General features: G+C 38.2%; 3 protein-coding genes across 4 annotated transcripts; 1 reads left to right on the top strand and 2 right to left on the bottom strand.

The window, feature by feature from the left end:
- Positions 1–139: 139 nt before the first annotated feature.
- Positions 140–3,759, bottom strand: LOC120011852 (amino-acid permease BAT1-like). Of its 2 annotated transcripts, none has more exons than XM_038862997.1 (8): positions 3,290–3,759; positions 2,904–3,164; positions 2,135–2,153; positions 1,820–2,039; positions 1,544–1,725; positions 1,128–1,417; positions 900–1,029; positions 140–718 (listed from the first exon to the last, which is right to left on the bottom strand). In XM_038862997.1, the coding sequence occupies exons 1-8, from the start codon at positions 3,409–3,411 to the stop codon at positions 371–373; spliced, it is 1,572 nt and encodes a 523-aa protein (XP_038718925.1). In that variant the 5' UTR covers positions 3,412–3,759; the 3' UTR covers positions 140–370. The 2 variants fall into 2 exon arrangements, with proteins under 2 accessions (XP_038718925.1, XP_038718931.1); XM_038863003.1 differs by having other exon boundaries at positions 3,345–3,743.
- Positions 3,760–5,599: 1,840 nt separating this feature from the next.
- On the top strand, positions 5,600–10,211 carry LOC120011186. Its single transcript, XM_038862256.1, has 8 exons — positions 5,600–5,656; positions 6,050–6,420; positions 6,542–6,578; positions 6,917–7,444; positions 7,885–8,256; positions 8,550–8,774; positions 9,037–9,305; positions 10,005–10,211. The coding sequence occupies exons 1-8, from the start codon at positions 5,600–5,602 to the stop codon at positions 10,129–10,131; spliced, it is 1,986 nt and encodes a 661-aa protein (XP_038718184.1). The 3' UTR covers positions 10,132–10,211.
- LOC120011866 (alkane hydroxylase MAH1-like) lies at positions 10,047–12,041 on the bottom strand. The gene has a single exon (XM_038863013.1). The coding sequence runs from the start codon at positions 11,835–11,837 to the stop codon at positions 10,302–10,304; it is 1,536 nt and encodes a 511-aa protein (XP_038718941.1). The 5' UTR covers positions 11,838–12,041; the 3' UTR covers positions 10,047–10,301.
- Between the last annotated feature and the right edge of the window lie 3,050 nt (positions 12,042–15,091).

Here is a 15,091-nt window from a genome sequence, read left to right as displayed (position 1 = left end):
GATCCACAAGTGTGGGAAAGTATCAAGACTTATATCCCACGTTGGTCATAGCGTGGCCGGTTTTTTGAATTCTGTGAAATCCGAGCAACATTGTTTGATGCTTCTGTTATCAGATTATCTGACTAATATAGAATTCTGCTTGAAAACAACTGAATCTTACATTGCTATTCTCTGCAAAAGAAATGTTGTCTGAGTCTTAATTTATTCACAAGTACATTGATCAAGTCCTACTGTACCGAGCATCACTAGACAGTAGGAATGAAAAATAATGCATCAACCATTGACAGAAACTGAAACTGGTAGGAGATCCGGAAAGAATTTTCGTTCTATAATAGTTCTTAATGCTGGAAATCTACGTCTACACAATGTATCAAGTGTCTATATTGGTAACAGGACCTGTAAACCAATTCCTAGCACCCAAAATCCAAGAAGAAACGATGAGAACGAGTAACCCACCAACCGCAACAGGAGTGTAATTGAGTGTTTCCTGTGTTATCGGATATGCCACAGGCAGCGAGAAGAGGACCGAGATTGTTGCTACCCAGAGGACAGCAATCCAACCGACGAAAATCCCATAGCGGCCCAAGTTGAAAGGTCCGGGGACAAAGGAATTGCGTGCCAAAGTCACCCTAAAGAAGATAGGTAGGGCATAGGCAATGTACAATCCAATGGTAGCAATAGACACCATGGCCTGAAATGCCACTAAGCTTACAAGGGACTGCAGAATATTAAGCAAAACAATATTCTATTAGCTCTGGCAGGAACAAGCAACAAATGGTTTCTCTTTTACTTTCATTGGATGAACCATATGGAAGAAAATCAAAGCATGATTATGAGGCAAAGGAAGCACTTTTAATAAAATGAAGCAGATATGATACCGTAACTAGACAGTAACATACCGTCAACGCCATGCAAAATGATACAAATGCCGAGGCCCAAACAGCATTGATCGGGACCTCCTGCCCGTTCACTTTATGCCAAAGAGACGATAATGGCATCGCCCCATCACGAGAAAACGCATAGGCCATCCTAGGAATATCAATGTTTGCATTCTCAGTAGCTAATTCAAAGATTAAAGTCATCGAGTGCTCTAGTCGCGTGAAAAGATGCAGAACAAGTGTGTATACCTGGAGTTGCTAGTGACTGAACTCATGCCACAGAAAAATATTGCAACAGCAACCACTCCCAAGCAAACAATCCCTCCAGTTCCATTCCCATATCTACTCTTGAAAGCTAGGTAAAATATCTCGGCAATAGCATAACCACCGGCATCATTGTCTTCATTCAGAAGGTAAGGGATATTGGTGACTGCAAATGTGATACCAAGTAGGTAAGCCCATCCGAATATTATAGATATCCCAATGGAACTAATTATTCCTCTTGGTCCATTCTTATCAGCATTCCTGGTTTCCTCTGTCTAGAAATAAAGGTTCAAAGAAGTTTTCAGTTATCTGATTCAGCTATTAAGGCATCAGCATGTTAAAAAGGATATACACATAAAGAATTTGAAAGAGAAAAATGAAGAAAAAGTACATGAACTTACCATATGAGCGGATGCATCATACCCTGTAAGGGTATACTGACTCATCAATAGCCCAAGAACAAATATGTAAACTTTACTACTGATCCCGTCGCCGTTGTCAGTGTTGAAGTGGGTGAACACAAACTTGGCACTAGCTCTTTCCGTTGCGACACAAGGAATGAGAATCATGAGAACCAAAACACCTAAATTGGCAAGATGAATAAAGAAAAAGTAAGAGGTTGCCTCAAGCATGTATTAGGCTGGAGAGGGGGAAACTTCTGCTAGAATTGTTCATACCTACAAGATTCCAAGCAGCAGCCAGCTGCCCAAAGAAAGATAACACTGAGATAGGAAGGCTATTTAATATAGCATGCATGAACAGAATTCCTCCATGTAAAGCAATGACTACATATTTGGACGCGTCGTATCCACCGCCATTTTTTCCACCTGTGCCGAGAAGAATAATCACCTGAATCAGCTGTGCAAGAGAGAAATCGACGCTTGTTGTCACAGCCCACTGCAAAAAGGTAGCTGGAGTGGTCAGATACCAAAAAGAATTTAGTCACTCCAGTGGCTGTTGCATCATATTAAAGTACTCCTGATGTTATATACCTGACCAACAATGTTGAACCTGCAAGAAAAATAAAATTCACATTACATTAAGATTTGTATTCATGGGAAGATTAACTTCACCCCACCATAATTGTTAAAACTGGATCAGATTGACAAAGTTAAAATTTCCGGAAAAAAAGTCAAAAGATGGTGACTTTAGTTCTCAGCATATTTTAAAAATTTTAGATCATAAGACTATCCAAATCTTAACAGAATTTTGCACTATATCCCCAAACTTGCTCAACACTGTCAACAGCAAGGGAGAAGGAGCTCTCGGAAACGAATTTGGGTATGAGTTTCAGGAGCTGATGTGTTACAATAGTTTCATTCATCTGGTTCTTCAACACAAGATAAGTTAATAAGCACTTTAGATTGCAAGTCCTTATCACAGACCACTTGGTTACCAGTACAATAAGATGGTAAGGTCACTAAGGACAAAGTAACGCAAACAACCTAATTGCAACTAGCCTAAGTAGGAGACCGGAGGTTAACGACTCGTTGTCCAGCATAAGTATAGAATTAATTATCTGCAACACTATAGTGGTGAACCAAATCAAAGCCAACTATAATGAGGACCAAACCATGGAATCTTAACCAAAAGTTAACAGAGATCTACAAAATGTAAGTGTCAAAAGAAATGGAGATGTCAAGCTTACAATCCTCATAACGTGTTAGTAGACAGAATGCAGACAGGGAACATAAAAATAAAATTCCAGACGTAGCCATGAAATTGAATTGAGAATAACAAGAATCAGCCAGCAAGAATTACCAGCCAGTCATCCATGAGGCAAAGGGAGCCCATCTTGGTCCAGCAAGCTTTGCACTCCAGTAGTAGAGACCACCAGAAGTTGGATAAGAGGAGCAAATCTCAGCCATTGACAACCCAACAAACATGGTGAACCCACCAGCAATAAACCACCCATAAATCAAAGACACTGTTCCCCCAAATTTCAACCCAGTGTTATAAAGAGTGGTTATACCAGTCAGCACCGATATGATTGAGAATGAAAACGCAAAATTGGAGAACACCCTGAAAATTTGAACAAAACCCTTAAACAAAAAAGCTTTGAGAATCCCATTTCAAACCCCAAGAACAAATGGGATTATGAAGAACAGAGAGGGGGAAACGAGAGAAGGGATTGTTGAGAAATTTACGATAGATCACGCTTGAGCTCTTGTTTGTAGCCTAGCTCCTTGAGACGGGCAGTACCTGAATCAAGCAGAAACTCGCCATTTGCAACAGTGTGAGACGGCAGGGCCATATCTCCACTGCCCATAAACCCAACTCTGCAGCACAAAGAAAAATTCAAGGGGATAGACAGAGAGAGAGATTGGTATTTGATGTTTAATCAAAAAGACCAATCTTTGGCTCTCCCTTCCCTTTCTTCTTGGAATGTTGAATAATTTATTGTTCATATCTTCATAAGAATCAGAGAATTTAATGAGGTCTGCAACGGCAAATCAAAGATAGACGTCAGTCTTACCATGTGAAAAGGAAGATTGAGAATCTGACATCTTTCTAACTGGTCAAATGGATTGAAACTTAACACCTAAATCAAAATTTAATATTCTTGTTAAGTAACAAAAGATACAGTAATGCTAATAATAAAATCATCTGACTAAATTGTAAGAACCAAGAAGGAATATCTCAAAGCCTGAGAATCCTTCTGTTTGTAGTGATTCACTGATTCTAACTCATAATCAAATCACCATCTGAGTCTAGGAATCCCAAAAATCAGGAAATAAATATTTCTAAAAGTGTACAAATTATTTCCTCTAACGACTACACGTAGAAAGAAATTATTACAAATAAAATAAAACTATTCCTTCTCAGTTCTCCCCAATCTATTTTTGACACATTTATCTGTTTGCTGTGCTACTTTGCTTATATAATTTCATTGACCAATCTTGCCACGAACAGCGGTTTAAGGAACAAAAGAGTTTCGAAAACTCTATATATCCCTAATAGTTTTTTTCATAGCTGATCATAATAGTATTACGTTGTTTAATTACATTAACTTTCGTTATTACATTATCTAATTACATTGAATTTTATTATTACGTTATCTAATTATATGTTCTAATTGATTATGATTAAATTTATTAAGGATACATAACACTCCCTCCTGAACGAGGTTAGTGAAATCTTGCCCCTAGTTCAGACCACACGTACATTGCGCCTACACCTTAGGACCTTAGTGCCAAGAAATCAAGCTGATGGACCCCATGGATAGGTTTTGCACACGTGGTCCATAAACCAGGGAAGGAAATGTCAATTGTGCCAGTTTACAAGGGATGGTTCCGTCCCTAGTAAGATATAGGTTTACTAATCCTACAAGCAAAAACAGGGCCGATATATATCTCTCTGGAAAAGAATATGTATCTTTGACCAAATAAAGCTTGTCCAAACAGTCCCTCACGTGCTTTGACTTTAACAAGTCACCAAGCTCATACTACCAACTCGTCTTTTTTTTTTTTTAAAGAAAGGTGAATGACCTACTTGTATTAGAATACAATCCAATACAAAAATCACTTGTCGTGATTACTTTACCCACTGGACAGACGAAAACCAAACATCTAAAGCCAAACAAAACAAAACATTACAACTAGAAAAGAAAGATCAAACAAATTACATTACACCATACCATTAGACAAGACAACTCCTTGAAGCTTTTGTGGAAGTTCTTCAATCCAAGCTTGGAACGAAGGGGAAGATAGACCTCTTGTAGCAAGCAAATGGGCAGCAACATTCGAATCCCGCCGCACATGCGTAACTAGAAAAATTACCGACTCGTCTTAACCATTTGTAAATGATGAATTTTTGTTTAAGACAATAAATGCATTGAGAAACGTGTTTTGTTGAGGTCATTGTGAATGAAAATAAATATTACATGTATTATATAAGATGAATATTAGTTGCATCATGATTTTTATTAAATACACTTCATTAACCCTTTAAAAATATATTAGAATGGAGTGTACATGGTAAAAAATATGGTGCAAATAATGTTCATCATTATATAATGGTGTAAATTTAATGGTTTAGTTTTTTGTGTAATAGAGTTGCGGTTTAGTATTCATTTTTGGTGTAGTTGTGGCTTATGAGTGTGGTTTAAGTGAAGTCCATGTTTAGAGCCAACATGAAAACTAACCATGTCTCATGTCTCCATGTTGTCCACAATAAATTATAACCATTAGAGTCATTTTATTCTCATGGCCATTAAAAGAGATAACAAAAGGCATTCATGCCCCCCAAAAATAGAGCTATTGTGGAGAAACGCAAGGAAGCTTGGGCTTGGGCACTGTTACAAAAAAAACGAAAAACAAAGATTGATACGTAATTTCATTGGCTTGTATTTATTAAGGCTTTATTTTGTATCGGATTGACATAACCCAACCGAATGAAAAGTAAAGATTCAGTCTTTCTCACATAACTAATATGTTTTTTGAGCTTAAGAACCAATGATGACGCCCCAAGAAGAAGAAAGCAAGCGTACTTTGGATCCGAATAGGACAATATTGGTTTGGGTTGGACTTTCTAACTTGGCATTGAAGTTAAGACTAGGTCCATTTAAACATGACCTCTACATATCCACTTTTAGAGTCGGTTATAACATAACACAAGTGTAGGCGAGTGTTAAGATTTTATCTCATATCGGATTGATATAACCCAACCGAGTAGCACAACATTTTATGAACATGGTTAAGGAAGTTATTAATTATTGAACAGATTTATATCACACCCAACATATGCATTCAAATATAATTGGGCCATAGCCTTAGCTCAAGCCCAAGTTTACATTATAATTGGGCCATCTTAGTTAACGGTCCCAGTCTAAATATCTTTGGCCCAATAAATTAGGCCCATCTAGTGTCAGTTTCTTAGGCCATTTTACACACCCTCTGTGGGCCCAGATCAGACAATCAATTCTCATCACTCTTTCTTTCATACGTGGTGAACAACTATTGGCTGAAGCTGGTCAGTTTGTGGATCATATAATAATGATGACTCAACTGAATTTCGTTCAATTCACAGTTCACATGCACAAGGATAATAACTCGGGTGGGTCCCTTATCCACGTGTTCACATCCACGTCAGAAAAGTTCACGCCCCAAACCCACACGTCAGTTCAAAAAGGCAACAGAAGGAAATTATTAAGAGATAATAAAGAAAAAAAAAGGAAGATAATAAAACAACAGAGACAAGAAGAAGAAGGAGGCTCTGCTCTGATCTTTCCAGTTCTCCTCTGCGGACTTTCTCTCCTTTTCTCTTCTTGCAGTCGCAGGTTTTTCCACTTTTCTCTTTCGTGGTTGTTTGTTTCTGTCAATGGTGATTTGGTGCTCCGTATTATTGAATATGTCGCCTTCTAATCATGATTACTCTGGTTTATGATCTATTCTGTTCAGATTTTCAGTTCGTGGAATCAGTACACGTGAGAATCCTGTGAGTGGGCATCTTCTTTCCTATGATCTTCATTTTCTTCTGGTGTATTTGGATCTTGGACATGCAATTATGAAATTTATATATGTTAATAAATTGTAGACTAATGAAAAAATGGAATCCGAAAACCAATGTTGAATTGCTGTTGGGAATACTTGTAATTGAATTTTCGTTTGCAATGTAAATTACATTTGAATTGCTTTGATTGTTTCTATTGATTTTTTTTTCCAGTATTTGATGGTGGGAGGAGTACGAACACAACTAATTTTGTATTGCTCTCCTGTCTCCGATCTTGCAAACACTTTTGAAAAGATTTAATATGAGATATTCCAGTGCTGTAGAACCTGAAGCTCAACGTGGAAATTTGTGAATTTTGTAGGGCGTTGAGGCCAGCTGTCTATTGTAAGGCTGATGGAGCGTATCTTTGCCTTTCCTGTGATTCAAAGGTCCATTCAGCTAATGCCCTCTCCAACCGGCATGCCCGTAGCCTCCTTTGTGACTCATGTAGATACCTCCCAGCTAATCTCCATTGTTTGGATCACCGGATGTTCATCTGTTGTGGATGTGACCAGAGCCTGCATGACGTCTCTTGCCAACATCGGAAGGAGGCGGTTGGTAGTTTCACTGGATGCCCTTTAGCTACAGATTTTGCGGCATTGTGGGGTTTTGATCTGTGCAATATGGAAAATAGCACTGTTCAAAACCAATCAACTTCAAGCAGTTGTGTGAATTCCAGAACGTTGACTTTAGCGATTTCAGGGCAACCTTGTCAAAAAATCAGACGCATTTCACGCGCATCTGAATTGGCTATTGAGACTTCAGTCTCGGGTGTGGAGTCGGAAGGAGGATCAAGCAACCGAGAAAGTAAGGTGGGCTTAATTTGAAGTGTCTTAAATTATACCTTATCTTTGTTTGAAAACTTCATTATTAATACATGGAAAGTCATATGCTTCAATGAAAACTTGTTCATGATCTAAGAAGTTTATTCGTACAGGAAAAAGCATATGAAGTTGATGCAAGTTACTGTTTTACATCCTATATTTTGCACCAAACCCAGATTCAGGAGTTCCATGAACATTGGAAGATTCCATTGCTTTCTTCCACTGATTAATAAAGCTCTAGTTCTTAAGCAAATTATGCAAATTTATGTCATCCTGCAAAATGATCTATTGGTCGGAGAATTTAGACATCCTGGTGTCGCTGATGACAACCATGACCGTCGCCTTGGCTATGCTTCTTATACCATTTTCCTTTGGTTTGTCCGAAGAAAGACATTGAATTTGATCTAAGTATTTGATTAATCTTGCAGACCCTATATAACTGTCAACAGCAGCAAAATGCTTGTTTTATTCTGCAGCAGATTCTGGACTTGGAAAGGCTGCAACTAAATGAGGGAAATAACCATCCACCATTGATTTGTAGACGGGAACGGATGGACATAGCTTCTTCCACATCAAGTACTGTAAAGGAACTTGAAGAATATCCTTATCAACGTTTGCAACTTACCAAGAATCTTTATATTGTCGATCAACAGAAGGAAAGTCTGCTTCGGGGGTTGAAAACAGACCCATTTCCTTTGCCATTTAATCAGTTGGACCATTTACAGTCATGTTCAACTGCTGCGGATTCTTTGCATGGAGAATCTTTCTGGCAGTGCAAAAGTCCAGTTCAAAGTAGTCAGGTTTGATGAAATCACTGCAACTCATTATTCAGATCATAAGCATTATTTCACTGGTAGTTCGTGCAGATTGCTAAACTATAGTTATGCTGGATTTAAAATCTCACAGCATATAGGGAAAATTTATTCCAATCAGCATGTACATGAAATGAGCTGTCCTATGCTTCTCATCTATAGGCAATGGATATTTTTATGTTTCATGTGTGGCATCACTCTGTTCCGACTTTTCATCAAATGGAATTTAGGTTCCATTCTAGGGCAGAAATCTTTATTTCTTTGTTAAATGACTTCTGCAGCTGTGGCCTCAAAGTATGGAAGACCTTGAATTTTGTGAAGAAGTCTTTCGTGATGATTTTAATATGCCTGATGTTGATTTGACATTCCAAAACTATGAAGAACTATTTGGTGGTGATATGGATCCTTTTAGAACAAAGGTTGATGAAAAAGATGTTTCATTCTCCCTTGCAGAGGAGGATAAGTCCCTCATTAAATCAAGTAACGCGGATACAAGACAACCGGAGGTTTGGATTATTGTTATTTTCTATTTTTATCGAAATGGTTGGAATTGTTGACATTTTGATATATGCTGCATGTTTTCCCCCACAATCATCAGAAACTATACAGTGGAAGTAATAAAATTTCTACAGATTTTATGATTAGAATAAGGTATGATCAAGAAAAAAGGTCATACTTCTAACTGAACATTCAAAAGAACATCATTCTAATATTCACATTTTCTACAATGACTGTTTTTTGTGGCTTTGTCTGTTTTCTACCATGCAGTCTACTTTCATTTACAAGGAAATTTCTACTTCAGATCAAGTCTCTAATGCTTTGGGAAGTCGTCGCCCAATTCAACCATCTTATTCAACTATGTCAGTATCCCTTTCAAGGCTCAGTGCTGAAAGCAGCCGAACTGATTTTTCTCATGGCGGATTCTCACCCAACACAAATGTGGGGAAAGCTTCATGCAATTCTTCTGAATTGGAGGGTAGACATCTGGAGACCAATGAAGATACCGTGATTAAGAACAAAGACAAGAAGGTCCGGCTGTAAGTATCAACTTTCTCTTATCTAACTCAAATTTCTGAAAAGTTATATTGCTTCTTTCTCTCAGTATGAAGTTTTAGGAATGTACCAGTGAATGCACCTCTGAAACCAAAAGACATATTGCCAAAACCCACTTCAAATGGGATGCTGACAATGACCTATGTTCCTTACTGGGTGAATTTGATGAATCATTCCTATCAAAATGGTTTTGGGCACTTAACACAAACTGAGGTGAAAAAAGATTTCCCTTTTGAAGTATTTCATTCAATTGTTTTGCACGACAAGCAGTCAAGAAACAAATGAACAATTCTTTCTATCAGTGAAAATTCTATGTCATGTTTGAAGAAATTTACTGATACCCACAACAGTGAAGCAATTAATAAGTGGCATAGAACCATCGATTGGGTTCAGAATACCAATGAGAGAGGCCGAAAAGGTCTCTTAAACGTGTCACATCCTTTTATATTCGTTGTTTTCTGGGATAGTGATTGTCTGCCAGGTCAAACCCTTCTCTGCTGATTTTGCTTAAATTGTGTCTCTTGAAATCTCCTAAATCGCATTATTTTATCAAGAAGGCTTTTAATCAGTGATGAGGGAAATACAGCGCAGATTCTTCAGCTGATAGACGGAACATTACATAAGTAGTAGCATTTCACTCTGATATATCTTACAGCGTGTTTTGTCTTCTAATATGTATGCAGGCACGAGAAAAAAGTACGATATGCATCTCGGAAAGCCACAGCTGATGCAAGGAATCAGGTAACAAGGCATTCTGTAAATCCACAAGACTATGACTCCGAGACTATTGATGTGACAACAAGTTATTAAATGTTGTGTTTAGCTCTGTAGCTAAACAAACACCATGTTACTGATATCTGTGTGTATATCATTTAAGCAATTCCTCGGCATGCATCTATTATCTGCCCTGTGTCTGATGTTTAGATGGTATTTAACTTCTATCACCGAACAACAGTGATAGATTACCCCAATAGCACCAATTAACTAGCCCACCTGCTTGTAACCTTAGCCCTCAAGCCATGCTTCATCTCATTAATAATACTGGCTTTTGAAGTCACTGGGCGGGTTTCCACTACTTTGACAAAGTAGTTATATATTATAGTTGCTGAAGCAGCCTTCATCACAGTAAAAGCTACGTCCCTCCCAGGGCAAATCCTTGGTCCTGCACCAAAAGAGAAAAACTTGCTAGTTGTCTCATATTTAACTGTACCTTTCTCATCGATCCATCGCTCCGGCTTGAATTCGTTACAATCCTCCCCCCATAACGAAGTCATCCTTCCCATTGCATATGCTGAAAGCAAAACCTTTGTTTCTGGAGTGATATGATGTCCACTGGGAAGGACGTCTGCTTTAACAGGATTCCTTCTGGTAAAAGGGGCTGGTGGATGTAGCCTCAGTGTTTCACACAGAGCAGAGTGGAGATAAACTAACTTATTCAACTCCTCTTTGTTGAATATTGTTTTCATTCTTTTATTTTCTTCTTTCTTTGTGGAAAAATGGTTGTCAAGCTCTTCTCTAATTCTAGTTTCCGCGGCGGGATTCCTGGAAAGAAGCCAAAAGAACCAAGCGAGTGTTGCGCTAGACGTGTCATAGGCAGCAAATGCAAGACCTGGAACAGTGTCTCTGATATATTCCTCACTTTGTGACCCTGCAACCTCATGTTCTGTGAGGAAACATCGTAGCATATCGAACCCTTCTTCTTCATGTTTTGTTTCTTTGCTCAGGTCTTCTCGCTTCATTGATATATATTTTGCTGCAATTTGGTGTACGGTTCTTCGTGCGTCGCTTAGTTTCTTCTCTTTTCCTATCCCTAGCCACCTTTGCATGCTCAATAAGTATTTTGGCGAGAGATGTCGAAAAAATATCGCTTCACAAGCATCGTCTATCGCCTTCAGGAACGGTTCTTCAAAGAATCCGATTGACAGGCTCTTGGGGTTGTATCCAGTAGACATCATCCAAGCAATATCACACACAAACCTTTTGAAAAAACTTTGCAAGTCCACCATTAGACCTTGCTGTGATACCTGGTCGAGAACTGGGATCAACCCTGCAGTCACAGTCTCATTGATGATCTTGGGAAGGAACTGGTGGAACTTCTTGTGGTTGAAGTAGGAATGTATGTATTTTCTCTTGTGAGCCCAATTTTCGAAATCTAAATTGAAAAGGTTATCTCCAAATATATCAAAGAACTCCCTGTTCTCAGGGCCTTTGCAATAATTCCCAAAGTTTGTGCTGGTAATGTAGTGTACGTTGGAGGGATCACAGGTGAATAACATGTCCATGTTACAGTAAGAGAGGCCTTTGTGTAGGAATGTACCTTTGCTTCTCTCTAGAATCTCGGTAGCTCGGTCTGGGATCCGGTGGAGGTTGAAAAACCATGCAGGGATCGTCCCAAAGAAAGGCCAATTCCATGGAACCCCATTGTTGCTATTTCTAGAGCAGAATATAATAAACAAGATGAAAAAATGGAAGAAGACTAAAGCCAAGATGGATCCAAAATAGCCTATTATCAGCATGCTGTCCTAAGCTCTGGCAAGCTATGTAGAATGATGATTCATGTTCCTACTTTGAAGCTGGAAGATGATCATTTTTTATATTAATAATAATTTCTCGTTTGGTAGAAAATTTGCATCCTTCATTACTGGTGGTTGTACCTGTAACATCAATTCATTAAAATGTATCATAGCGTTTACTGGTATTCGTTAGTGGTTGTACATGTAACATCAATTCATTAAAATGTATCATAGCGTTTACTGGTATTCGTTAGTGGATGTACATGTAACATCAATCAATTAAAATGTATCATGGTTTTACATTGCCTCTTAAACCTTTAACAATCCTTCCAGTGTTTAGTAAAAATGGATAGTGATTTGATTGAATAGTTTTGGCACGCAGGATATGGTTGTACACGGAACTACGGCTAGCCATGCATGGCTTCAATAATTGAGAAGTTGCCACCATCCTGGAATGAATTCAAGAACTACCTCAAGCACAAACAAAAGGAATTGTCAATGGAGGATTTGGTTATTCAGCTTGAGGATATATAGAAGAGGACAAAAAGAATGACAAATTTGTTGGTCAAACTTCTATGGAAGCCATGCATGGCTCATATTATTGAAGGACAACACTCAAAGAAGGATCAAAATAATTAAATACCAAGAGGAAGAACATAGCCCACGATAAGAAAGACATCAAGAAGGTCAAAGAAGACTGTTGGATTTGTGAAAAACTCGGTCATCATGCCAAAGATTGTTGGCACAAAGAGAAGAATTGGAAGAAAAAAAAAGAAGGCAAAACCAGCCAAGCAAAGGTAGCCGAAACTTATTGAATATATCAAACTAGCCAAGCAGGCAAGCAAAGACTGCCTCTTTTGAGCCCAAACTCTTTGTTCTTTAGGCCCAAAATTAATCAATACCCAGCAGGCCTCATCAAAACCCAACCCCACGGCCCTCAATAAGCCTAACAAATGTCTGTCTCAAGTAAATTACCGGGGAACAAGGAAAAACATGTAGGGGACCCACAACCACGAAGCATGCAAAGCACATCTAGTCCAAATCTATCCATACCCTTGCGAGTAATTTTTCACAACAATTTTAACAACATATATGCTACTAACAAAATTATAATTAAACACTATAAACATTTCAGGCACCATATATTCTCTCATTTTTTATCAATATATAATACTATCACAATATATGTTATTGTCGATATTGTCTAACAAATGGACCCTCATGTCTGAGAATGAAAATGCACTGTTTTTACTTTTTGACCTCGGTATTTCAAATGTTAAGATGTATACACATGATTCATGTGAAATTATGGATCTCATATGGAATCGTGCACATCCATCTCAATATTTCGGATAATTGTGACAAAAGTTAAAAAGAAAATCTTTTTTAAACGCATATTCAGATGGTCCTCAAAGTAGTTGCAACTTTCGCACCTACTCCCATCAACCACTGTAAAAAGAAAAGAAAAAAGAAAATTATTATTATAAAAAAAAAAGGGTGAACGTCACAATTCACACGTATACGGGATCCAATGCAGAAGAAGCGTGCGTGTGCTTTCCGTTGTTGATCGCCGTATATGGCGGTGTTTGACGACCTGAAACGGCTCAAATACGGCATGGGACTTCGGCGTGGGCCCCGCTTTTTGTCAACGTTTAACTACACGGTCAAAAGACACTTGGCTTCTTTTTATGACTTCTTTCTTCTTTGCCGGTAAATCGGTTCTAATGGACGGCTAGGATGGATTCTTGGATTCCTAAACGCTGTCGTAAATGGGTCCCATTTTATTATTGCTCTATCATGGAGAGAGAAGCTTGGAAAGTAAAACCAAATTTTGAAATCAAGATTAGTCAAGCTATGCAGATTTGTCAATATTTGTACTCTCATATCAGATTTATGTAAGTCAATTGAGTGATATAGAAATTAAGGTTAGAACGACCCATGAGAACAAATGCGTGAGTCTTTGCCCCATAACGAATTGTTCGCTCGAACTTCACCTCTTCGGCCCTACTCGTGTCCACTTGTTGGATAGTAAGGGTTGAGACAACCCAACAATATATGGTGGACATAGACTGCACAGTAGATCCACTTAAGGAAAATTAGAAAAACTTTGGTACTACTGGGGGAAAAAGTCACAAGAAGGAATCTCATGCCGCTGACTTTTGGGCTTAAAAAGCTTGAAATCTTTTGCTTTTTGGTATGAACAATGTGATGGACAAATCTATGGTAAAGCGATTCATCGGTCTCATTTTGATTTTTCTCCTTTTGTTTACACATTTGGCTTTAGCTTCTTCTTCAATCAATCGAATATAAAAAAGTGTGAATTTTTTCATGCGTGCCAACTCCAACCAGAAAAGAGACTAGCTAGCAGCCGGTACAAATATGAGTGGTGCAATTATTCCTTCAAATCCAAGGCTGCCTCCTGCCTTTTCCCACTCCTTGTTGACACTTTGTGGAGATTTCCAACCTTTTCTTTTCTCCTTTTTTTTGTGTGAATATAAATATACTGATGGTTTTTTTTATTAAAAGGAAATGGAGGGGTTGGACTCGAATCCACACACACAAGGTGAGGTGTCCTGTACATGCAAATCAAGTTGCCGTTCTACTGATGTTTTGTTTAGCACTAACATCTAATTGATGTAACGATTGATGAATAATTAGTAAGATGGACAATAAACAAAAAGTAACAAGGTTTTATTGTTACGAATTATATGTCCCACATTATTTGGTCAAGGGATGTGGGTTTCTAAGGATAAACCCACCTTTCATATGAATGAGGCATTTTCCCTTCGATCTAAGTACTATTAAGTGAGATGATCCAGTGAGAAATAAAGCTGTGTAGGCTTGATGTATCCACGGAAATCGATAAACCCAAATCGAACAATATAGTTGGTGTGAGTGGGATGAGATTTTTGACATGGTATTAGAGCATAGTTTTGATCGTGTTGGAAGGACCTCCACCTGTCTACTTGTTGAGTTTCACATAACTCAGTTCACAAGTGCGAGAGAATGTTATGAATTATAGGTCCCACATCGCTCGGCTTAGCGTCAAGGGATGTGGGTTTATAAGAACAAGCCCACCTCTCACATGAATGAGCCATTTTCTCTTGGGCCCAACTACTATTAAGTGAGATGAATTAGGGAGAAATAAAGTCGTGCGAGCACAATGTATCCACGATAACCGATAAACTCAAAGCTGACAATATCATGTATTTGAGTGGGTTGGGATTTTTGACATTTATATTATGATGAATATTAAA

This window comes from Tripterygium wilfordii, chromosome 2, assembly GCF_013401445.1.
Source record: "Tripterygium wilfordii isolate XIE 37 chromosome 2, ASM1340144v1, whole genome shotgun sequence".
NCBI classification, from domain to species: domain Eukaryota; kingdom Viridiplantae; phylum Streptophyta; class Magnoliopsida; order Celastrales; family Celastraceae; genus Tripterygium; species Tripterygium wilfordii.
The sequence above is the reverse complement of the archived record's forward strand: the minus strand, read 5'-3'. Positions and strand labels throughout refer to the sequence as shown.

Excerpts from the sequence above, each read along its gene's own strand:
- LOC120011852 (XM_038862997.1), bottom strand. The coding sequence starts at position 3,411 with ATGGGCAGTGGAGATATGGCCCTGCCGTCTCACACTGTTGCAAATGGC. Across the intron at positions 1,418-1,543 it reads ATGATGCATCCGCTCATATG|ACAGAGGAAACCAGGAATGC; the intron begins GTAAGTTCATGT and ends CTTTATTTCTAG. Across the intron at positions 719-899 it reads CATTTTGCATGGCGTTGACG|TCCCTTGTAAGCTTAGTGGC; the intron begins GTATGTTACTGT and ends AATATTCTGCAG.
- LOC120011186 (XM_038862256.1), top strand. The coding sequence starts at position 5,600 with ATGACGCCCCAAGAAGAAGAAAGCAAGCGTACTTTGGATCCGAATAGG. Across the intron at positions 6,421-6,541 it reads TTCTCTTCTTGCAGTCGCAG|ATTTTCAGTTCGTGGAATCA; the intron begins GTTTTTCCACTT and ends TATTCTGTTCAG. Across the intron at positions 6,579-6,916 it reads TCAGTACACGTGAGAATCCT|AACCTGAAGCTCAACGTGGA; the intron begins GTGAGTGGGCAT and ends CCAGTGCTGTAG.
- LOC120011866 (XM_038863013.1), bottom strand. The coding sequence starts at position 11,837 with ATGCTGATAATAGGCTATTTTGGATCCATCTTGGCTTTAGTCTTCTTC.